This window comes from Fonsecaea erecta, assembly GCF_001651985.1.
Source record: "Fonsecaea erecta strain CBS 125763 chromosome Unknown Scaff8, whole genome shotgun sequence".
Taxonomy (NCBI): domain Eukaryota; kingdom Fungi; phylum Ascomycota; class Eurotiomycetes; order Chaetothyriales; family Herpotrichiellaceae; genus Fonsecaea; species Fonsecaea erecta.
In genome coordinates this window covers 583,219-605,635 of record NW_017387251.1, presented here as the reverse complement: position 1 = coordinate 605,635, position 22,417 = coordinate 583,219, and the positions used below count along the sequence as shown (strand labels likewise).

Genomic DNA, 22,417 nt, shown 5'->3' with positions numbered 1-22,417 from the left:
ACGTCGCGCCACGGACTGGCTACCTATGTATATCGTGGGTGGGAAGGAAGATATTGAGACACTAGTTGGTAGTGTGTTTGGTGTTTCAGTGACTTGCCACAAGATCATCAGCTGGTTGGCGAGCGGGGTTTGGGGACGCCACTGTCTCTAAGTAAGGGCTGGGGCGGAGATGACCTTCACCTGCGCCTAGTGGCCCTTGCAAGGGCCTAGTGAGCCCCCTGTTGGCAACTGCCCCTCATCCCAGTGAGTCGCCTGTCCCACAAGTCCAGGCTAGTGAGGGCACCAAAAGGTACCTTGGAGTTGCTTCGGACCCCTGTACCTCTCTGGGAGGGGCGGGGACAAGCAGCAAAAGAGCAAGAGAGACCCTGAATGATATAACATTTTCTTGGGTGTTGTCTGGGGGGGCTGTGGCATGGCGGCGGAAGTACGGATTGATGCTCCGTGGCAATGCAGACGGAATGCCAATGCCCTATTCCTTATCTCACGTGAAGCTGGTTTTGTTCTTGACGGAAAGGATAGATAGGGATGAGGAGGAAGAGGAAGAAGAAGACGACGGTGGTGGCTGCTCGTGTCCGGGGGTTCGCGTATCTTTCCCTGGCTGCTAGGCACACCCAGTAAAGACTCCCCAGAGATAAACAAGATAACGGAATTGGCAGCGAGTCAATCATCATCATCCACCATCATCATCGTCGTCAAACCAGGGTCTCTTCCTCGTCTCTCCCCTCATCTCACTTGCTAATTACTACTATTACTACTCGTCCACTTGGCCCTCGTCAACTAGCCCGTTGGGCGAGTCTGGACATCACCGCTCACACAGTTTTTTTGCGCCTTTTCGATTTCTGGTTTCTGCCCCCAGTCCCTTCCTGCTGTATCTGCGAACTCTGATGTTCCAGAAAACCCACCTCTCGTTAGGTCTTTTCCAACTCCAATGTCTTTGCCCTGGAAGGCCCATCATTGACCTCTTATCCCGACCCGCTCCCCAATCCGCACACTGACACTGGTGGACGCCGTTGCACCGCACCGATCGATACCCTCACCAGCTTCAATTCCTCCCCTCCTTCATCTTTTTTCCCTTCCTTTCTGGACAACCCGTTTATTTCTTCCTTCCTCCGGGAACCTGTCTTAATCTGTCTAGTTTGTTCCGATCAAAAACGAATCTCCTGCTGATCTAGCATCGATCCGTCGGTCGGTCGATATACCACCGTACCCACTGAACCCCTCCAAACCGCGAAGCAGAACCCGTTTTCTTGCTTTCACATACTGCTTCCGTTAAAGGCAGGTCGCTTGGGTCGATGTCGCCTGTCCCTGCCTGCGTCGCATGGAGGTCCAGATCCCCTCTCCGTCTGTTTTCTTAAGAAAGTCTCCTGTCATCACCCCCGCGCCCGCGGTCCAACCGAAGAAGTCGGCTATCGCAAAGCAGAAGACCAATCCTCCGCCCAAGTCCCTTAACAAATCTGTTCAGGATGGGGCGGTGACGAAGCCGAAGCAAAGCAAGAGTCGAAATGGTACGTGCTGACAGTGGGAGTATCAGTCGCTGCGTTGTGGTTCCAGCAGAGTGTGGGGAGAGCTGGTTAACGTCATGGACTAACTTCTGGCTTTTCCCCCTTGACAGGTTGTATGACATGCAAGAAGAAACGGCTAAAATGCGACGAGACAAAACCCTCTTGTGCCCAATGCCAGAAGAGAAGCGTGGTATGCGAGGGCTACAAGAAGGACTACAAGTGGAGGACGTTTGAGGAAACCACGTTTGGCTCCCGACCTGCCACAAAGAGGAAAGCATTCCGTTCCAATTCCTTCTCACCGACCCAGAATGTCGCCAGACCCCTTGATATCGCCGGTGGTGGAAGACCGGATGCCAGACAGGAGGGCTTGGACGCCGCTCAACCTCCCCAAACATGGTCCCCAGGCCTGCATTCTGCCTTCGAGACTGCGGCTCATGCATTTCAGGACCAGGGCGAGGGCCACTTTCACCCTCAGGGATTGGTGTCCAGCCGAGAGCAGCACGTCGAGGTGGAGTTTGATCAGGAACAGTCGCCGCCTCTACACCTCACCACCCCGGATTCTATCTTCATGCCTGCTTTCAAGAGGGAAGCTATGTCTCCGGACCTGACATTTGACGACTCGGTGGATCCTTACAGCCTAACCACAACCACGACAAGCTCCTCTGTCAATGATAGCAATAGTGCCAGGTCTTTCTCCTCCGGTTCCCCCCAACTTCTGGACCTGATCATGCCCTCGGGATCGGAAATGAACCCACTGTCTGATGCTTGCGACCTCGATGGCAACATACCTGTGGAAGATGACTTCGACAAAGAAATTATCAGGTCGGATGCCATCGCCACATCGGCAGCGATGTCCGCCTTGCAGCTTCCCACGCCTTCATCGATGCTTGACCCCAGCTTCTCCAACACACCGTTTCAAGCTTTCCGTGCGTCTTCTCCTACCCCTAGCGAAACTTCGACGGCATCTTCCAAATCCAGCGATATGACCATCCTCGCCCAGCCCTCTCTTGACGCGTCTTCCCCAGAGATGCTCATGCTTCGTTTCGACAAGCAAACTTGTGGCATCCTATCCGTCAAGGACGGTCCGACAGAGAACCCGTGGCGGACATTGATCTGGCCGTTGGCCCGAGAATCTCCTGCTCTGTACCACGCTATTTCATCCATGACCGCATTTCACGGTGCTCATGAGATTCCGAACCTCCACATGCCAGGGATGCAACACATGACGAAAGCGATCAAACGCCTTGCCTTCGAGATCGAGAACATGCGACTCGATTCGGCATTGGCGACTTCATTGGCACTTGCATTCAGCGAAGGCTGGGATCGCCACGTGAGCACTGGTGTCCAGCATCTCCGTGGCGCCAAAGTCATGGTCAACAACGCCCTAATCAGACATCGGCGGGACATGCAGATGGGCCAGATGACAACACAAGATGCCAACAGACTCAAGTTTCTGTGCAATACATTTGTCTACATGGATGTGATAGCTCGGTTGACGTCTCTGGAAGAAGCACCCGACCTCAATTTTGAGGATATTCTCTCAACCGTCAACTCGCCGTTTGGAGACCAGGTCGAGGTCGACCCGCTCATGGGCTGTGCCACGACCTTGTTCCCGCTGATAGGTCGCGTCGCCAATCTCATACAACGGGTGCGCAAGACCGAGTCAAATTCTCTGACGATCGTCTCCACCGCATTGGAGTTGAAAGAACGCCTTCTGCAGTGGCAAGTGCCCAGCGTTCTGATCTTCGAGCGGCCGGAAGATCCGAATTCGGAAGTCCAGCACTCAATTCAAACGGCGGAAGCTTACCGATACGCTACGTTGCTCTATCTACACCAAGCTGTGCCGGAAATTCCTAGCGACCCAGCGGCATCCCTGGCGAAGAAAGTCTTGGTGACCTTGGCGTCCGTGCCCCTGTCGTCAAGAGCAACCATCGTCCACATCTTCCCTCTTTTTGCGGCAAGCTGCGAAGTCACCGACCCGGACGATAGGACCTGGGTGATGCAACGCTGGCAAGCGATGATCAGGCGTCTGAAGATTGGAAATGTGAACTCGTGCTGGAATGTTGTCCAGGAAGTCTGGGCTCGCAGGGATGCGTACGAGGAAGAAAAGTCGAGCAGACTGCTAAGGCAATATGCGAGTCGTGGAGTGCCAGGGGGTAATTTCGTTCCTCCGGTCCTAGATATGCCACCGGCATTGAAGAGAAAGTCCCATACAGTGGATTCTCTGGGCTTGGGAGACAGCCGGCCTTTCAGCCATGGCCAAAACCAAGCTCAGGGCCGCGGACCAGAAGAAGTTGATGCAACAGGTCGGCCGATCAGACGTCGCCTGACGCTAGACTCAGCTGGAAGCGCGAGCGGCATGTTAGCTATGTCAGCAACGATGCCGCCTCCCCCAACCTCCCTCCCTCAGCGTCATACAAGCGACATCATGTCCCCGGACCAACTGGAACCCGAATATACCGTGCGAGGGCAATTGCACTGGTCGGGTGTTATGGCAGACTGGCAGTGGGAAGGTACGTTCCAATCTCTTCAAGTGTTTTGCTTTGGGATCACTTTGCCTGTCTGGCTGCGTTCTTCCCTCCTCTCGGTGAGCTGCATATTGCTAGGGAGGTTTTCCCCGACCCGATACCTATCGCGGTAAAGCATGGCACAGCTCAATGTCCCAATTTTTTTCGTGCTTCAAACAGGCAGCTAACATATTGCTCTTCAGTTTTTCTCGGCTGATTTTGCTTCCGTTTTCGTCGTATGTCTCTTGCTGAGCAACGCCTTGCCACCGGGGCTTGACGACCGATGATCTCTCTGATGTTGCCGTGGGTCTTTTCCGACCTGGTGATTATGGAGACTGGTGGACTTTACAGTACTTTTGGTTATTCGATTCTCGTTTCCCTTGCCAACGCCGGTAAAGCTGAGGTTCACACCCCCATGTTCCCTCCTCACACTGGCGAGGTCCATCCACCTGAATTCGGGAGATTTCTCTCTCTCGCTCCCGTCACCGCTCTCACTGCGAACGCTACTCCGCCTGGAGTCGGTGTCGCTCCCGCTGTTGCGGCTGTCGTTCCCTGGATGGTCAACATTGGCCAAGTAGTTGCGCATGCTCGCAGTATACTCGTCGAGCTCGGCACTGTGTGTCAATTTGGACATGGGGATTGGTTCCAGAGGTGCACCTGATGTTATATGCGGACTCGGGCCTTGAACGATGGTCTGGCTTTTACTGCGCTTGCTCGCAGGATGGGGAGCCGTTGAGGTTGTCATTTTGGATGTTTGGGGGTTTGCCTAATGGAATTTGTGGCTGACTTACAAAATCCTGTTGGCGAAAATATCTGGATTGAGCCAAGGGGGTTTTGCTTGGGTCACTTGGTGGGTGGCACGCTTGTGATGACTTTTTGACGCTCTATGGTTATGAGGAACGAGCGCTTGTGGTTGAGATGGGGTTAATGCGGATCGGTATTTGGTGTTCAGGGTCGAAGTTCCAGCCTCGCCTGGACTTCAGTTGTGGAATTGGATATTGTTCTACGAGCAAGGTGTTTTCGGAGATCGGAGTTGAATTTTAGGTGAAGGTGGATCGGACTATGTATTGCAGAGAGCTGTTGTGTGCTCTTTGTGCAATTCTAACGACGTGGGTGGCGATCGTAGTATGTGAAGCCGTTGCTGAAGGCTGATGACCAGGGGACGTGGTTATAGTGAAGGATATGAGGCTGGGAAAGTAACCGACCACCAGGACCGTCATCTGGAGTATCTATTTGTCGTGCTTCACTGTGGTGGCTGATTTAGCCACCCAAAAGATACCCGAGATAGACACTCGCGAAAGATAGCGCCCTGGGTCTCGCTAACAGCGTACAAGGAGAGTAATCTGCAGACGTATGATGGCTGTCATGTTCCCGCGACTTGTAGCTTCCATGTGTCTGTCCCCTGTTGTCTGCTTGTTTTGCGTGGGTGCGGTCGTTCACGCTCGCTTGCACGTGAAGAGGGCCGTAAGATGTTTCAGAAGGGTGTGCTTCAACGCATAACAAAAGACGCTTCTGATGTTCCAATCCTTCGTCGTCGTCGTCGTTGTTTTCCTCTTATTCTTCTTTTCTCTCGCTTCAATTCGCGAGCTCGCTGTTCTTGGCGTCTGGTGCCAAAAAAGAAATGTCGTCACCACTGGCTGATGAGGGGGAGTTTGAAAGCCGTATTTGATTGATGATTGATTGAGCAACAAGCTGCGTCGCTGTCTTCCCTGTGTTCTTCCTTTCTTCCGCCTGGTTTACAAGGACTGGGAGGGGGACGGAGCAGTACAAGCCAAAGGACGCTAGAGTTTGGATTTGGCGGCGTTCTGTGAAGAAATATGTTTCGCGCGTTGGTTATTATGACCTTTTAAGTCCGATTCGGGGAGAGGGGCGCTCGGTCGAGGAGAGCAGGTTAAAAAACCAGGAGGCGCACGCGGGTAAGAAAAGTCGCCTTTCTTTTGGTGGCCCGCTCTGGCCTCTTCTGCTGTCTCTCCAAGTTTCTCGCGCCTGTCCCTGGTCCACCGACACTTCTTAAATTCTCTCCTTCCCAGGCTTGGCCGGACTTCCTGCCTGGAAGTCAGAGGTTTTGTCTGTTCCGAGGAGACTGAATGGCGAATGGGATAGCATAGGCCATATAAAAATATGGATAATTATAGAGTAATCGAAATAGGGATTTTATGCCTATGGAGAGCGAGGGTTGGCGAAAATAATGGACGAGCGGAGGTCGGGTATAGAAGACCCTAAGGTGGTGGGGGACAGGGCAAAAAAGGCTTGCTCGTCTTGTCTTTGCTTTGTAGCCTTCCCTTAGCCGAATATGTTGAAGTTGCTCTGGTTGCTCATCACTTGGGGGTTGTGAAGTGGTGAGAGGGCGTTGCGACCCAGGGCTGTAATCGTCCTGAAATGCCGTCGCTCGATACGAGTCAAAGTATCAAACAGAGGAGAAAACAGTGAGTCGAGTCTAGTGAGGCGTGAAAGAAGATGTCAGAATGCAATTCTCGGATCCTGGCATCGTAAACTAATTGGAATCCGGGAATTTCATTCGAAAGGGTAAAACAACGAGAAGAAGAGATCCAGACCAGAAGATTCCGGTCTTCATTTGCGACAACTTTTCTGTTTAAGCCGGTGTAGCAAAAAAAGTTATATGTATTCGGTGGGGGGCATTGGTGGCATGAGAGAGGACGGGGAGCCCCGAGGGTGGAACAATCAAACTGGTGACAGTAGCCCATCTAGGACCCGAGTAGAACGGCCATTCCTCGTTCAGCAGGACCAAGGGCCACGAGCTCGCACAAAGAGGTGCGAACGCACAATGGCATCATGCGACCGTAGTGCCCACGCTGTTGTGCCTTTTGCTTAGGCGGCGCCGCATGAGGCATGAGAGGCGTTGATCTCCAGGGCTCAGCCATATGCGAGATGATGGAAACAGATGGGGAAAAGAACACACAACATGATTCGTCGGCATACTGAACGAGAGAGCTCACCGTTTGTGAGTTGATCCGGCCCGCACAGATTGCGTGCCAGAGAAAAGTCCGTGGATTGACCATACGGATCCGCTGGACTCAACCTCGACAGGTCTGAGGGGATGTCTTCCGCCGCAGAATGCCAATGGGCTGCATTGTGCGTGTGGAGAATGGTTGGTTGATGTCGGAGGCCCAGCCGTGCAAGTTTTGCAGAATGTAGAAATGCTGGATCCGAGTTGCAGATTGTGGAGTCCCCCTTCTTCCCATGTTCCATGGCAGCGGAGGGATCTCTTTGCATTTAAATGCAGCTTTGTCCCTCCCAGCTTTCCCCCGATGAGCAGGACATTAGAGAAAAGCCAAAACCAATCTGTCCATCAGCAGATGTAAGCTTGCGCATACTAGAGTGTGCTAGACTCCTGCGTAACGGTGGATATACCCGTCACCATGAAAGATCTTGAGTGACGTTGGTCTAAAGAGAGCTTTAGACGGAAGTCCACTACTGGCTTTTAGGTTCTTTTTGGTGTCAATCAGGGACATTCGTTGCACGCAGCTGCGATGGAGTTGACCGGTCTTCATCAGGCCTGTCAACCGCCCCCCAGGTCCCTAAGAGCAGCTTTTGAAATTTTCAGAAATCTCTCCAGTATTGATCTTTTGGGAGCCGAAAATCCATGCCTGAAAGAGGCAAGGCGTAAGAGCTTGAGGTACTCGTATGAGAAGAGTGGGGTTTGGGTTCGAGTGGAGGAGAGGGAAATGATTGCTAGATTGAGCTTCGCGTAAGATCCAGCAGACAAGGCTGAATCCACCAACCACAGGATCGGGCTCGGAGGACAAATGAGAGTATGGTGTGTCTGGCTTAGGTAGGCAGATGGAACAGAGCGCCGGTGAGCGAAGGGGGTTGCTGCTCACACCTTGGCTTCTTGCCATGTTGGCAGTAAGGCAGATGACCTGGTGCCTCATCTGGGAATAGATGAAGGGAGCATCTTGAGCTGAAGCAAGGTAAGCGCCAATGAGGCTCAAGCGAGGATAGCAATATTTGAAGCTGAGAAAGAACGCAAATCTGCCAAGGTATCACGTGATCTAAAGGTTTTGAGCAAGTTTGCTCGTTTGGTCTCAAGGGTATGCCATATCCTGAATACATTGTTTTGTTTTTACCTAATGCAAGAGCATGATGTACCGAGTAAAAGTACGTGTCATAGTATCCTATATTGCAAGATTGTACCATCAAATGCTCGGCAGGGTCCCGATGAGCCCTATGAGGACGAAGATGGCCGCTTTTGGTGCAAACGGCATAAACATGCCCAGGATCATAACTCCGCACTGACATCCTTATCTCTGGCCGCTCGTGGTCAGCTTCCCATTGACTCTAACCATCTCCAACTCGCTTTAACCATCTCAGGCATTTTCTTCCCCCTCTCCTCTATCTTTCCAGTCTTTCTATTCTATTGGCACTCCATGACTGGTCACTGTTTCGTGGTGTCTGACGCCTATCACCGAGATTCACACGCTGACGCGGGTTTATGGCCACCAGATTATTGCCGCAACCGCGTTGTTTGCACGGTAGTAATGCCTGGCCCATGACCGGGGCAACGCTCGGCCTAGTCAGACGTACAAGTCAAGTAGTGGGTAGTGGGTAGTGGGAGGTCTGAAGAGGTATATCTTATAGAGCTCTGCATCCTGGTTCCTGCATTACTCTCTTCCAACCTGCAGCTTCTTCAACTTCTTTCCCCAAACTCGTTTGCATTTCCCTGGTTCTCGTGCAATCACCTCCCCATACCTTATCGCAACTGTTTCGCGCGACCGCTCGCAAGGACTTTCAGGTTGCCAATAAAGGTGAGTCTGAAAATCACTCAGGCAGGGGCAGAAAGCATTACACTCGCCCATCGCCCACGCGATCTTGCTGGTTTTCAAGAGTCCTGAGAAGTCTAACAATGGGCGTCTCGTTCAGCAAACTCACCTCCAAATTCAAAACCTCGAAACCGGCAGCACCTGAAAAGATGGGTTCCACTCCAGCTTTCAAGCACTTTTCCAAAGTCCAGTCCGAGTTCAAGCCCCCCTTGATCGCCAATGAGAATGCCTTCCTCGGCGATGTCGCCAGCAGTGAATCCAACGACCCGGAGAAGCCCATCAGCTGTGGCATCTACAGACTTGAGAAGGGCACTCCCCTCGTTTACACCTACACCTACCACGAGATGAAGATTATTTTGGAGGGCGAATTTGACATCACTGACGAGACAGGCCAATCCGTTCATGTGAGCTTCTTCCATTCGATAGTTGTGAGACCCGCGCGAGGCACGACTGACGTTGGTTTTAGGCGGTTGCCGGCGACGTTTTCTACTTCCCCAAGGGCAGTGTCATCACCTTCAAGACCAATACCTATGGTTTGGCCTTCTACACTGGTCAGCGCAAGGAGGGTGCTGCATAAACGAAACCAAGACCATAGCCAAAATAAAAAGCAAGTTCGACCGGGGAATTGTTGGAATCCAGATAATATTCATGATTGAGGCATGTCTTTGCAGACGAATTCTGCTGTCAAAAGTCCAGTTCATCTATGCTCTTTTTGTTCGTTGGCTTTTACGCCAACTCCGTGACCTTGAGAACAGAATGCACGCCAATAATACCAGCGAGGCGGAGAAGCCAATATGTAACCAGTGGTGAGCTTCTCGACTGGCAGTCACAACATCATCTAGTCACAGGGTCTCGCTGGGCGGTAAACACTGCTTGATGAACTCCTCCAAGTCGTCGATTTCTTTCATGTCTGCAGAATGAGGGAGACCCCTGCGCCATCGTCAGCCCAGTGCTTTCCCCTCCAGAGTGTCGACGGGATGCCCCGGGAGTACTTACGGATACGTCTTGAAGTCGACCTTGTGGCCCAACTCTTTCCTTAGAAACTCGGCCGACTGTGCTCCCCACTGATGCTTGACAACTTCATCTGCGTCGCCATGGCCCATGAAGAAAGGGGTGTCTATGTTCGCGCCGTTCGCCTCTTTTGCAAAGTCCTTGATCTTGTCTCCAAGCACCAAGTAGCAGCTCAACCCAAAGACCCCGCCGAGCTTGTGCGGTGTCGTCACGCCTGTGAATAGAGACATCGCGCCACCCTGGGAGAAGCCACCTAGGATTATGCGGTTGGAGGGGAGGCCGGCGTCGATCTCGTCCGTGATGAGTTTGTTGAAGGTTGCACGGGAGCGCAGGATGCCTGGTTCGTCGAAGTCTTGCTTGAGGTCGGAGAAATTGGTCTATGTCGCGCACAATATATCAGCCATTAGCTTTTCCATCGCCTAGAGGCATCTGGGTTCAAAGCAGGAGGGTCGAAGAGGGGCAAGGGATATCCAACATCGTCGCGGCGCCTTACGATATCATACCATCCGGGCATGCGCATGCCGAAGTTCTGTGCTCGTAGTCAGCTACATATATCCCGCACCGATTGCTCCAGGGCCGGCCTTCCGTTGCGTACCACTGTGATGGGAATATTGGGCGCGTTGGGGAAGATGAACTTGACGTCCTCAAACTTTCCCCGCCGTCGCCAGGTTTCTGCCAGCGATACCCTGGCTGCAGTGAGTACTCTGATCACCACAAGGCCACTGTTCTCCGGCCCCGCGATAGACTCACCATCCTGCACCACTGTATTTCTTCAGAATCAGCCAGAACCCAAGAATATCATGGCCACATCAATGCTGAATACTAACCTGTCCCCTAGTCCGTGTGCCATTATCACCGTGGCCGAATGTTTCTTCAGCGCAGGTACGATCAACGCTTGTTTCCCCGCCATCTCTGCGCAAGTGAGGTCACTATCGTGCCTAGAATGGGCGAAGAAAAGAGACAGAAGGGAAGTACAGGGAGGGTGGATGTTCAGCAGCAAACAAAGACATGAGACAACTCCAATGCAATGGTGGGCGCGAGGTATAGGGAAATCCGTCCGCAGCCGAGGTTGTTCCGGATGGCGCTCAATAAGTGGCCGATGCTGGATTTCGTTGGTTTCACACCTCTGTGCCATGCCATATGCTTTGATAATGCTCCCCCAGTCTGGGGCTAAAGCGTCACAAAGGACGATACCGGAACTGATGTCACCATAAAACGATGTACCTCTTACACTGTTTGTCAAGGTAAGGGTTTTGGCGGAGCTGGAAACCGATTGAGGAGCTCGAGGCATCCTACTGGAGATTGGTCAAACAAAAACGACATTCGGTCGTTTGGCGAGCCCTCTGCCATCCTCTAACTCCTATTATGTCTGCTCAACGCAAAAATCGCCACCGACTGACAGGAGTTGAGCTTCGGCGAGGAGCACAGTCTCAGCACAAGGACAGTCTCCCTCTCACCCTATAAAGGGAGGATGGAGATGACGAGAGGTTTTGTTGGGGATGTCACAACGACGGAGATGGAAAAGGGAAACATAATAAGTAGGAGCAGGAAACGTGATAGAGAGGGATTTCAACTCGGATTGTGCTGCTCCTGGTGGGTGCTTCTTTGGTTCATCAGGCTATGCAGCTCTTTCTGCTTGTGCCAGTCAGACCCAGGACACAAGAAGATACATGGCTTCAGATGGGGTAGGATGGACCGTCTATGCCCACCGCCCTCCTTGAACAATCCTATGCATGTTCTACCCGGTCCTAATCGTAAGACTTCACGTCCTTGTGGCCACACGTGATCCTCCGCACAAGCTGGCCCGGAGGTCCATAAAAAGGCAGCAAACCCGCCAAGACTGTCATAAAGGGCACAAACCCCAGAAGTTTGAACCTCCTTCACATCATCCCGCAAGACGAAAGCTTCAGGTCACTGCTCTATCTCCCATTTTTATCCTTGTACAGCTAGGACGGAAATCCGAGCCTGTTCTTGAGATTTCCTGAGCCTCTTGTCTCCTTTTTTCCTGTCGGTCTTGTCGACGTCTCTGTTGCTTGATCGATTCTTGCATCTCCAAGGCTCGGCGAAACCGATCTTTTCGGCCGGGGTAATTGAATTTGTGTGCGTGCTTGTGGTTTTCTCGCCCGTCACCAACCTGAGCTGCGTAAAGCTCCGCCACATACAGCCACCCACTCCCCACGATGGATCAAGAAAAGCTCAAGCGCATGCAGGCGCAGGTGCGAATTGGTATGTTTCCCGCTCAATATCCACGACACAAAAACTACCGTCTGCGTATACCCGGCTAACAAATAACGCAGGGTATGTATCTTTATTTCCCTGCTCACGTTTCCTGTTGGTCTCTACGACCAAAGTTCCAAGACGACACCGAATCCTGCTCATCTGACATCCTTCTCTCTTGATGCAGAGGCAAAGGTACCCCGCGCCGCAAAACAAAGAAGGTTCACAAGAGTTCCGGGACCGACGACAAGAAACTCCAGACGACGCTTAAAAAGATGAATGTGCAGCCCATCCAGGCGATCGAGGAGGTCAACATGTTCAAAGAAGACGGCAATGTGATACATTTCGCCGCACCCAAGGGTACGTCTCTTCAACCTAAGAACCGTTACACTGTGCGAACGGGACATGAAAGCATGAAAGATACGAGAAAAGCAAGAGGAGGGCGAGAAGGGTGCATTGAAGCCTTTTGGTATTCAAGTGTGAACCGTACGCTAACATATTATCTCCCTTTTTGGCACCACAGTCCACGCGTCGGTCCCCTCCAACACATTCGCCATTTATGGGAACGGTGAAGACAAGGAACTTACAGAACTCGTACCGGGCATCCTGAACCAGCTCGGCCCCGACAGCCTCGCCTCCTTACGTCGCCTGGCCGAGTCGTACCAGAGTCTACAGAAGAAAGAGGGCGAAAAGGGCGAAGGCAAGAAAGAAGGCGAGGACGACGACGACGACGAGATCCCGGATCTGGTTGAGGGGGAGAACTTTGAGGGCAAAGTCGAGTAGAAGTCGTCACAGAAATCCCCGAATATCTATTCCCCTAGGTCAGCTGTGAGAGCGGGAGCGGGAGAGGTGTGATATTCCCCCCAATGGTGTAAAAGGCGGCCAAAAGAATCAAGGGAAAGCCCCAGGGAACAAGCCAAAAAGAAAGAGTCATTCCGCATCGTTCGTTCCGCCTCCCCCTTTCCATAACGGCGAAGGTGGGAAAAAAAGGGAATGGTCCATTTCCTGGGCGCGAATGTGTATGAAAAAAAAGGGCGACTTGACTCATTTCAACCTCCCTCTCTCCTGTTCCTTCTCACTCAATCCTTTCGCTACCGCCACTCGGTCTGCCAAAAAAAAAGAACCTTGGGAGGAGGGATAATTTGAATGGTGGGAACACAATCGCTACTACTGCCACTCCCACTACCACTACTCCTCGCTAACGGACTGCGAATTCGGGGATTTCAAAGAAAACCGATCCAGATCCAGGGTGAAAATGGTGCCAGAACAAGAAAAGAGCCCAACTGATCCCCAGAGACCCGTTCATTCATTGGGCACACATACGCACGCACGCCCCCCCTCCTTTTTGTTCGCTTTTTTCTTTTCTTCTTCTCCAATCTTCTCGATGGGTTTTTGTACACGTTTGTTTGTTTGTTGCTCGCCCAGGGACGCGTTAAGAAACCTCCCCTCGCCCCTCCCTCACCGTCGTGCCGCGTCCTGTGCCCCGGCTGTCTCTGCGGGAATTCCCAGCCTCCGTGTTGGTTCTGTTTTTGAGTAATGCATGTGTTGTTGCATCTGCTTATCGGGACGCGAAAGCCAGCGTGTGTCGCCAGGAAGCCCGACGGAGATAGATCTATTAAATGTGTCGACGTCGTGCGCCGAAGTCGTGTCTGCATTGAAAGTGATTTTATCAGGTGTACATTGAATGATGGATTGTCCTCAATCATCCTTCAAACCACAAAAGTCCGTCCCCAGCCACCTGTCCACGCCGTGCCAGAAGCTCCAGTACCAGCCGTTAGCTGGGTCCCAGGTTCCGTCGTCCTTGAGCAGTGGTCCCTCCCCAATAACATCACGTCTTCCCGCAACTCCTTGCTTCGTGCTCCCCATGAAGTACGACACGATAGGGATACTCCTAAGAACTCTCTCCGCGAAAGTCGGTTGTGGGGGCAGAGCTTCTGATATCGGACGGAGGACTACTTTCTTCACATTCTTAATGTGCGTCATGTATTCCGAGTCCGGGGGGTGCTGAGTAGTTTCACCAGGCAGCTGAGGGACGGAGCGTGAACGTAGACCAGTGGACGACAACGGCTGAAGAGGAATTAGGTCGGTGGCGGTGGCGGTTGCCGATGAGGCCGTTGCGGAATCGATAGAGAATTGCTCGTCTTCATGGTTGAGAGGCTGGCCATACTGCATGTCGGGCATTGTATGGGATCGGGGTAGGGTCTGCAGTGCCCGCTCGAAGCCTGCAATGGCTGACTGTTTGCCTGACAGCATACGGGAAGATTGTGACGAGCTCAAGGTCCGTGCTTTCCGACCGTCGTCAGACTGTCGCGGGGCAATTGGCTGGAGAAGGTCTGATCCATCTGAAGAGGGACCTCGAGTTAAGGGAACATCTGCTGCAGGGCCTTTCCCGTGCCACATCTCGCAATGGACCATATAGCCATCAATGTCGAGGGGACTGTAAAAGCATGCTCTCTCGGCAGCCTGGTAGGAGTCGAATGTGACCTTGATCCAGTGGTTGCCACCACAGTATATCCGACTCTTCTTGATCGCTTCCCGGCTCAGATTCTGATGGACCACCACAGAGCCTCGCGAGAGACCAAACGGTGAGTTCGAGGAGAGGTAGAGATTGGGATCTTCTCGCGGGTAGTCTTCGCAAATGATGCCGGGTGAGACAATCTTTTCGAACTTCGACAAAACTTTCCATTCCGATTGTTTGCCTGCGTAGCCGTAGAGTACACATTCGGTCGGCACGGCTTCGGGTTGAATAGGTCGTTCCGTTGCAGGCGCTTCGCCTGACGCCGTCGGAGGAGATGGTAACGTGGTCTTCCTCTCTTCCTCTTTCGCCTGTTCTTTCGCAAACAACCTGCCAAACTCGGCGACCGCGGTGTTCTCCTTTTGCCGAACGGGTGTAGTGCCTGTTCTTGCACGCGGCGTTCGTGACGCGGTAGATCTTATACTGCGATTGCGACCAAAAGGTCCGCTCTCTTCTGGTAGTTGCCTGGCATTTCTCGCCGAGCTGTTCGGAGACGAGTCAGAGTAATATTCTTTGGCTGGGGGGCCCTTCCGGAGGCACTGAGTACTCACTCTGCGTAGCGATAGCCCCAGGGAAGTGTCTCGCCTTTTGGATCTCGCGCTCGCTCTTCGGGCAACACGGAATGAATCTCCATCGGTTCGGGCACTTCCCAGAAGTTGGATGCCGTGGAAGAAGAGCGCGGCTGAGTGGCTCAGGACGTGGCACGCCGAAAAGAGGTGCGAAGCTAAGTGTGACGCAAATGGAGCGCAGTAGAGCCTGTCCTCAAGTATGTAGACAATAAAACTGGTGACAGCCGAAGCCCGCGCGCATGGGGGGACGAGGGTGAATAATTAATTGTTTACGCTTGATGCCTTTCGTCTCCGCAGAATCTACAAGGATGCAACGCCCTGGCACGTGACGTCCCAGCTAAGAAGTGAACACCCAACTTCCACACCCTACACAATCTTTGAGGATAGACACCATAAATTAATTGACTTAGTAAGGCGACAATGCAAAATTTATCGTCGTCCTAGGATGCTCTCTCCGGTTACACACGATATCTGGGCAACTCTAGGGCCACTGGTGTCCGCTAGGTTCTTTGCTCACGTGATAAGGCTTGCCTGGCCCCTGATCTGGGGAGGACTCAGGAGCCCCCACAACGGTCCTCGTCGATTTCCCTCAGGAGACAACCACCTTCTGCACGTTCTCTTTACTCTTCTCCTTTTGCTCCTCATGCTTGGCTTGCAGATCCTTCATCTTGGTCTCGTGCAACTTGCTCGCATCTATGCCGACAGCCTTCATCCAGTCCGGATCAATGGCCTCGGGATTCAAGTAGGGTGATACATCCTCTTTGTTGACCAAGGCCTGAACAGTACCCATGCCCAAGAATGCCCACATGTTCTTCTTGGCAGGTCCGAGGTACTCAATTTCGAAGTCCTCGTAGCGAGGTGTCTTGATAGCTTCGATGTAATGCAACGAGGAGCCGGGCCATACGGCGTTCACACGACCTGTCTCGTTGTTCTTGTACCTGGTAAGAAGTCAGTCAAGATCCGAATTTACGAAAGAGTAACGAAGGTGACTACTAACCATGATCGACACTCTTCAACCCAAACGGTATGCCTGACCCATTCCTGGCAATGCTCGTTGAACGCATCCGTGACATCTTGCTTCGGCGAGATGCTGCAAATGTACTCGGACTGGAGCTTTTTGATCATCTGCAGAGCATAATACGAGACGTACATCAGCGGGCCCATAACGCTGCCGTTCTCCACAGGCCAGTTGGGCCCGATAAATGTCAAAAAGTTGGGAAATTCGGGGATCGCGAGCCCAAGGTAGCCCTCAGGGCAGACCTTCCATTTGTCGGCTAGGTCGACTCCGTTCTGGCCGACGATGGGGAAGCGAGGACGGTATGATACATCAAATCCAGTGGCACAAACGATTGTATCGACTTCACGGTGGATGCCATCGCCACCAATAACTCCTGTTTCGTCCTGTCAATTGTTAGCGTCTGACAGCTCTGCTGAAAAGGATTGGAGGATCGAAGCCCAAAGCATAACTTACAATCTTTTCGACAGGGGTGAAGTGTACGTCGACATTGGGCTTCTGAATGGCTCTGTAGAGATTGTCAGGCGGGGGAGAGTTCACACGGGTAATGTTCAAACGCACTCCATGTATGGATCGCCGGGGGTAATCCTGCGACAACCAATGCCAAAAGTCGGAGTAAAGCCCTTGAGAAGTCTCTCATCCTTTATCATTTCAGCCATACGGGCCTTCAAAGCAGCCTGTCCCTCCGCCTGAGCTTTCGAGTTCTTGTAGAAGGAACCCCAGAGTCCATTGACCTGGTCCTCGATGGATTTGGCATGCTCGGTGATTTTGTATGGATCGCGGAACTCTTGTTTCTGCTCATCCGTATACTCATGGTTCGCACCGAAGTTGTTGGCAATTTGCACGAACCAGACACCTAAGCACAAGAAATTAGACATTCACCTTCACGCGACCATGAAGTCATCCAGGTGGGGAGGGGCGCATTCAATGTAAGACTGCTGGAAAACATACCCGTCCGGACGAACACATCAAGATGTTTGACGTGTGGCTGCATGGTTGGTACCGTCTGAATACTGGAGGCCTGTTTGCATGCCAGAGGTCAGATACGTTCCCAGCAAGAAAGAAATGGTGGAATCTTACGCCAGAGCCGATAACAGCGACACGATCCTTCTTCCATTGCTCGGCCTGATAATCCTTGGGCCACCGAGCGGTATGCATAATCTTCCCCTTAAACTTCTCCATCCCTTCGATGTTGGGCCACTTGAAGTTATTCAGGATACCAGTCCCATGAAGGAGCATGTGGCACCGGTCTTCGAAAAGGCGTGTGCTTCCATCGGGTTTCGTCTCCTTGAGTTTGACGAGCCATTCGCCCGTCTCTTGCTGCCAGTAGCAGCCAACCACTTCGGTGTTGAAAGTCATGTATTTTCTGAGGCCCCAAGTTTCGCAAACCTTGTCGAGATATTTCCAGATATCAGGCGAGTAAGAGAAGAAACGAGGCCAGTCGGGCTGTGAATTTCAAGGTGAGACTCAGCTCAAACGGCGTTGAGAGAGATACATAACTCACGTTAAGAGCAAAAGGGTAGGTATATGCATGACTCGGAATATCACATGCGCAACCTGTTATGGCTCGATCAGTAAATGAAACAAAGAACACGGCTTGGCAATCATAGTCTCAGGCTTCGAAGCATGAGTGTATTTCGAGGGACGAAATCCGTTCGAAATACATCCACTCCATCTAGCAGAAGCACCGTGACGAAGGAGAGACGCGATCAAATAACAGAATCCAATAAACATACCTGGATATCTGTTTTCTAGCCAAGTGCCTCCGATATCAGGGTTCTTCTCGTAGATCACATGTTCCACGTTCTGTAGAAACTTTTGGATATGATAGGCATTCATAATTCCCGTCACTCCGGCACCGATAGACAAGACACGGATCTTCCTGGTGTAGGGGCCATGCAGCACGATATCTGTGGCATCTTTATCAGCAAGCAGCTCTCTAGATCGCGAAGCACACGTGACGGGACGACAGAAGGCCATGGGAGATTATCGCAAGAATCGCAATTCTCGGGGCGAAGGTATCAGCAATGCAGAAGGGAATCGTGAGCCGATGGTATGCTCTAGTGGTTCTGGCGACTCGGTGAAAGGCCCTCCAAGCCAAGCGAGTAAATAGAAGGCTCCTGGCAGGCTGCATTCCAAGGCCACTGGGACAAGTTGAGATGGAGTTGCTCGATCCAACAAGGTGTTCCAATTCGTGCAAACATGAAGACCTTATTCGTAGGGGGCTGTTGGCCTGGGAGACATGTTCTCTGATGGCTTGTTGAACTAAGGAGGACAGTTTCCCAGCTCCAAATTTGCGCCAACTCGAACAACGCGTGGGCAAACCAGCGGAAACGAGAAAGATGGACTTACCGGGAATTTCATATTCCTGTCGAGGTACACCGTTATTGGCATAACCTTCAGTGGTCCATTGGGCCATCGAGTTGATATCGGGAGCCATTTCGACAACAGACTCACGGGTTCGGTCAACAAACAACGAAGAGAACCAGAGGGTGAAGGAGAAGGCGGGTATTAGACTAGCGTCTGTGTTAAAAATGAATCACTTGGGTCCAGCGAAGAGGTCGAGCAGATGCTCTCTCAAGACGACTTCTCACACGAAATGACGAGATGGCAACGTATAGTCCAAACAATCACAGCCCTCGAGGATGGAAGGGTAGCGAGGGGTATGAATTCTGCCACAGTCTATGTAAAAGATGCTTCAAATTACCTTCCGCCCGCATCCCTTTTATACCATCGGACTGCGGGTCCTGGACTTAGCGGAGATGCATTGCAATGTCCAGAAGACCGGATCCGGGTCGTTCAAAGCATCCTGGTGAACCAATCACCAATACCGAATGAGGATTCAGGTCGCCTCAGTGAGTTCTCTACGAACCTCTGGCAGGGCAACTGGAGCCCTTAGCCTGGAGTCGAGGCTCTGGTTCGTGAACTCCATGTGGGGGAATGCGGGGACAGGGATGTGATAGAGTCCTCGGTCGAAAATGTGGCGAACAGGGAAGCACCATTTGATCCGAGGTTGAAACAGAATAGTGGGAGTAGTGGCCTGTCGCGTTGACACTGTCGACTCGATATATCAGATGATCTAGCCCCAAGATTGCTTTTGCTCCCCGGGGTCCAGGAGACCAGATGGCGTGTGTATTGGCTTGCTCCTCACGTTATCGACTGCTCCAAACTGACTCCGCAATAGCTGACTCGAAATGCGTGTGCTTTGGGCGATCAATATGTTCCCTGCAGAGGCAGATCTCTCGAACTGCGACCCACATCCAGGGTGAACGGGCCGTCGGGCATCACCCAGTTCTGTTGGACCACGGACCAGTAGCTCAAGTCCTTTCGTGTCAGACTGAGATTGACGACTTGGTCTGCTCCTGCCTCAAGCTCGATCTTTGTGAAGTTCCGCAACATCCTCACTGGTGTTTCGATGATCTCATTCGTGGATTGTTCCTTGATCGCGGCAGGGAATGACACATACAGTTGTACCACCGACTTTCCTTTGCGACTTCCTGTATTCGTGACACGCACTTGAACGGTCACATATTCTTCAAACAAAGCAGGATTGCCACCTTCACCGCCTCCGGCTGCACTGGGTTCCTGAACGATGTCATACCCATCAGGATACGGATACTTGCCTTTCTTGATTTGGTCTGCTCCAGATATGTACGGATAAACGAACTTTCGAATCTTTGAGAATGTACTTGGGATGAGCGCACTCTCAACAGGAGGGATGGTGTCGTCAAAATTTGGGGGGGTCAGCGTTGCAGGCCTCGGAGAAGGGAGGGCCGATTTCGGTTTCAGACTTGTAACCACCAGGTCAGAAAACTCGAAGGTGGTGAAGGACAATCCATGACCGAAAGGATAACGGGGCTCAATGCCTGCCTTGTCAAAATGTCGATAATCGATGAACAGGCCTTCTTTGAAATCCACCTGTGGGATGATGGCATTCGGATAATAAAGCACTGGAGCACCTGGACCATAGTCCACAAGGGACTTACCGACCGTATATGGAAGCCGTCCGGAGGCATCGGTCCGTCCGAACAGGACGTCTGCAAGGGCGTTTCCGCTTTCCTGACCGGGCAGGTTCGCAAAGACAATGGCCTTGACGGATTGCATATCGGCAAAGTTCTCGAGGGTGACAGGACCAACAGAGTGGATGATCACCACGACAGGACCACCACATTCATCGGCCACTGTGCGGATCAACTGGCCTGCGCCCTTCTGGATCTCCAGGTCATTTCTGTCCGCACGTTGACTATGCCAGATGCGATGGCCTTCGCCCGCGTCTGCGTTACCAAAGACCAGACATAAGTCTTGCTCCTTGAGCGCCCTCCTCAGGCTGGAAGACACCTTATTGCCAAGGGAGCTGGTTATTTCCACCGTGGACAGGTCGAAGCTCGAGTTCAGCGCCGTGAGCGGGTCCACAAGGTAGGTAAAATCGGTCGCACCTGAGCCCCAACCCACAGCCAGAGTACCTTGATTGCAAGCTCGATCTTCGCAGTAGTTCGGTCCTTTTCCAGGGCCGGCATCCTCCCCAATAATGGCGACTCGCTTGAGGCTACCAGCTCCCAACTCGGAAAGAGTAGGACTCAACGGCAAGATTGAATCTTCGTTCTTCAGCAAGATGGTGCCCTCACTTGCAACTTCTCGAGCTAATTGTCGACTTTCGTCACTCTCTGTCTCGACATACTTGTTGACGAGGACCTTTTCTTGTTTACTACTGCTCCCAGCATGTGGATAGCCGTACTCGTCGTACGTCCAGGAGGAAAAATTGGGTCCTTCAGAGGTCCAGGACTCTTGCCCAAGCTGATACCACGCAGCAACGATCCGTGTGACCATATCGTTGAGCCTAGTCATGGGAAGAGAGCCATTGAGCACTGCGATGGTCAGCTGCTCACCAAAGAGTGATCTTCCATCCTGCCAATACAGCCCGTCACCGGGCATGGACATGTCGAGGCCCGCAAGAGCACTAGCGACCCCGCTGCGTTGGGCCAACCAGTCTGACTGGACAAAGCCTTGGAAACCGAGTTCATCCTTTAAGAGCCCATTCATCAATTTGCTGTTCGCACAAGCATAGGAATTGTTGACCATCTGGTAAGAACACATGATGCTGGCCACGCCAGCTCTTACACTCTCGGAAAATGGCCAGGCATAGACTTCGTGCAAAGTGCGATCATCGATGTTGGAAGAAAGAGCCTCTGGAAGACCCCACTCCAGACCCCGACGGAAATGCTCTTGCTCGTTGCCAATGTAGTGTTTTGCAGTGGCCATGACCCCTTGTGACTGGATGCCTTGAATGGTCTCGTATGCAGCAACGCCTTGCAGGACTGGATCGCTCCCAAACCCTTCCCACGTTCTGCCACCGGCTGGGTTCCGACCCAATGGTCCCATTGCCGGCCCGAGAATAACGTTGACGCCCTTGAGCCTGGCCTGATGGGCATGAGCGGCGCCACGGCGACGCATCAGATCACGGTTCCAGGTGGCACCCACCGTGATACCAGCAGGGAAGGAAGTAGCATGATCTGCAAATCGTATCCCCAGAGGTCCATCCTGGAGACACAGGCCAGGAAACCCAGCACTCAGTGCAGGAGCAGTATTACCCACACAAAGTCCCATTGCCCATCCTGTGCCCGTGGTGATGTTGACCTTTTCCACGAGACTCATGCGCTCAACCAACTTCCGAGCCTTGTCGTAGCTGATTTGCCATGCTGGCAGTGTCCCGCCTGGCGGTGTCGGGTACCATGGCGGAGACTGCCCATTGATCTGACCCTTAGTATAGAACCAGTGGCCACCGCCGCCAATGACCGAGACAACGACTGCTAAGATGAGGACGGAGAAAGCGATGTATTGCTTGGTGAGTTTGGGGCCGACGCAGAAGCGGCTGGCCACGGGATCGGAATATTTTCGTCGTCTGGGGGACGTGCCAGCGGCGGAGGAGCCAAGCAAAGCGACCTCGCTAGACGAAGCGGCGTCGCTTGCTGGTGGACCGGGGCGGAGGGTGAAGGTCTGGGAAGCCTTAGGATCATCGTCGGACAGGTAGCCTCCGTCCAGTTCTACTTCCGGGGCACTTTCAAGAGGCTGATAACGGGCTTGTCTATGGGCCATCTTTCGTATTGTTCTCTTCAGACTGTGGCAAGCATCAGAAAGGCTGACGACGGGCCAATCAATCATGGACTGGATAGAGTCGGAACTCACAGCTAGCAAGAATCAGGGGCAGCCAAGCGGGGCGGCCTGTACTCGTACCATAGGCAGACTGTGATAGGGAACCACTTGCGATGGGCCGGCAATGGCCGAGGCAGTCGGAGCTCAATC

At 52.5% G+C, this 22,417-nt stretch overlaps 7 protein-coding genes across 7 annotated transcripts; 3 read left to right on the top strand and 4 right to left on the bottom strand.

Annotated features, from left to right (window-relative positions):
- Positions 1-1,318: 1,318 nt before the first annotated feature.
- AYL99_08889 (hypothetical protein) lies at positions 1,319-5,351 on the top strand (the record flags this gene model as incomplete). The annotated part of the gene is made up of 3 exons (XM_018840397.1): positions 1,319-1,505; positions 1,613-4,015; positions 5,347-5,351. The coding sequence occupies 3 exons, from the start codon at positions 1,319-1,321 to the stop codon at positions 5,349-5,351; spliced, it is 2,595 nt and encodes an 864-aa protein (XP_018690144.1).
- A 3,522-nt stretch (positions 5,352-8,873) lies between these two features.
- Positions 8,874-9,367, top strand: AYL99_08888 (hypothetical protein; the record flags this gene model as incomplete). Its single annotated transcript, XM_018840396.1, has 2 exons — positions 8,874-9,194; positions 9,257-9,367. 2 exons carry the CDS (start codon positions 8,874-8,876, stop codon positions 9,365-9,367), a joined length of 432 nt encoding a protein of 143 aa, XP_018690143.1.
- A 265-nt stretch (positions 9,368-9,632) lies between these two features.
- Positions 9,633-10,711, bottom strand: AYL99_08887 (hypothetical protein; the record flags this gene model as incomplete). Its single annotated transcript, XM_018840395.1, has 6 exons — positions 9,633-9,720; positions 9,787-10,178; positions 10,295-10,330; positions 10,397-10,487; positions 10,552-10,563; positions 10,629-10,711. The coding sequence occupies 6 exons, from the start codon at positions 10,709-10,711 to the stop codon at positions 9,633-9,635; spliced, it is 702 nt and encodes a 233-aa protein (XP_018690142.1).
- Positions 10,712-11,981: 1,270 nt separating this feature from the next.
- AYL99_08886 (nascent polypeptide-associated complex subunit beta) lies at positions 11,982-12,801 on the top strand (the record flags this gene model as incomplete). The annotated part of the gene is made up of 3 exons (XM_018840394.1): positions 11,982-12,027; positions 12,214-12,378; positions 12,542-12,801. The coding sequence occupies 3 exons, from the start codon at positions 11,982-11,984 to the stop codon at positions 12,799-12,801; spliced, it is 471 nt and encodes a 156-aa protein (XP_018690141.1).
- Positions 12,802-13,716: 915 nt separating this feature from the next.
- On the bottom strand, positions 13,717-15,167 carry AYL99_08885 (hypothetical protein; the record flags this gene model as incomplete). Its single annotated transcript, XM_018840393.1, has 2 exons — positions 13,717-15,016; positions 15,085-15,167. 2 exons carry the CDS (start codon positions 15,165-15,167, stop codon positions 13,717-13,719), a joined length of 1,383 nt encoding a protein of 460 aa, XP_018690140.1.
- A 524-nt stretch (positions 15,168-15,691) lies between these two features.
- Positions 15,692-18,557, bottom strand: AYL99_08884 (hypothetical protein; the record flags this gene model as incomplete). The annotated part of the gene is made up of 9 exons (XM_018840392.1): positions 15,692-16,040; positions 16,100-16,503; positions 16,574-16,625; positions 16,679-16,973; positions 17,069-17,138; positions 17,198-17,563; positions 17,622-17,674; positions 17,854-18,027; positions 18,470-18,557. 9 exons carry the CDS (start codon positions 18,555-18,557, stop codon positions 15,692-15,694), a joined length of 1,851 nt encoding a protein of 616 aa, XP_018690139.1.
- Positions 18,558-19,330: 773 nt separating this feature from the next.
- On the bottom strand, positions 19,331-22,210 carry AYL99_08883 (hypothetical protein; the record flags this gene model as incomplete). The annotated part of the gene is made up of 1 exon (XM_018840391.1): positions 19,331-22,210. The coding sequence occupies one exon, from the start codon at positions 22,208-22,210 to the stop codon at positions 19,331-19,333; it is 2,880 nt and encodes a 959-aa protein (XP_018690138.1).
- Positions 22,211-22,417: the final 207 nt, after the last annotated feature.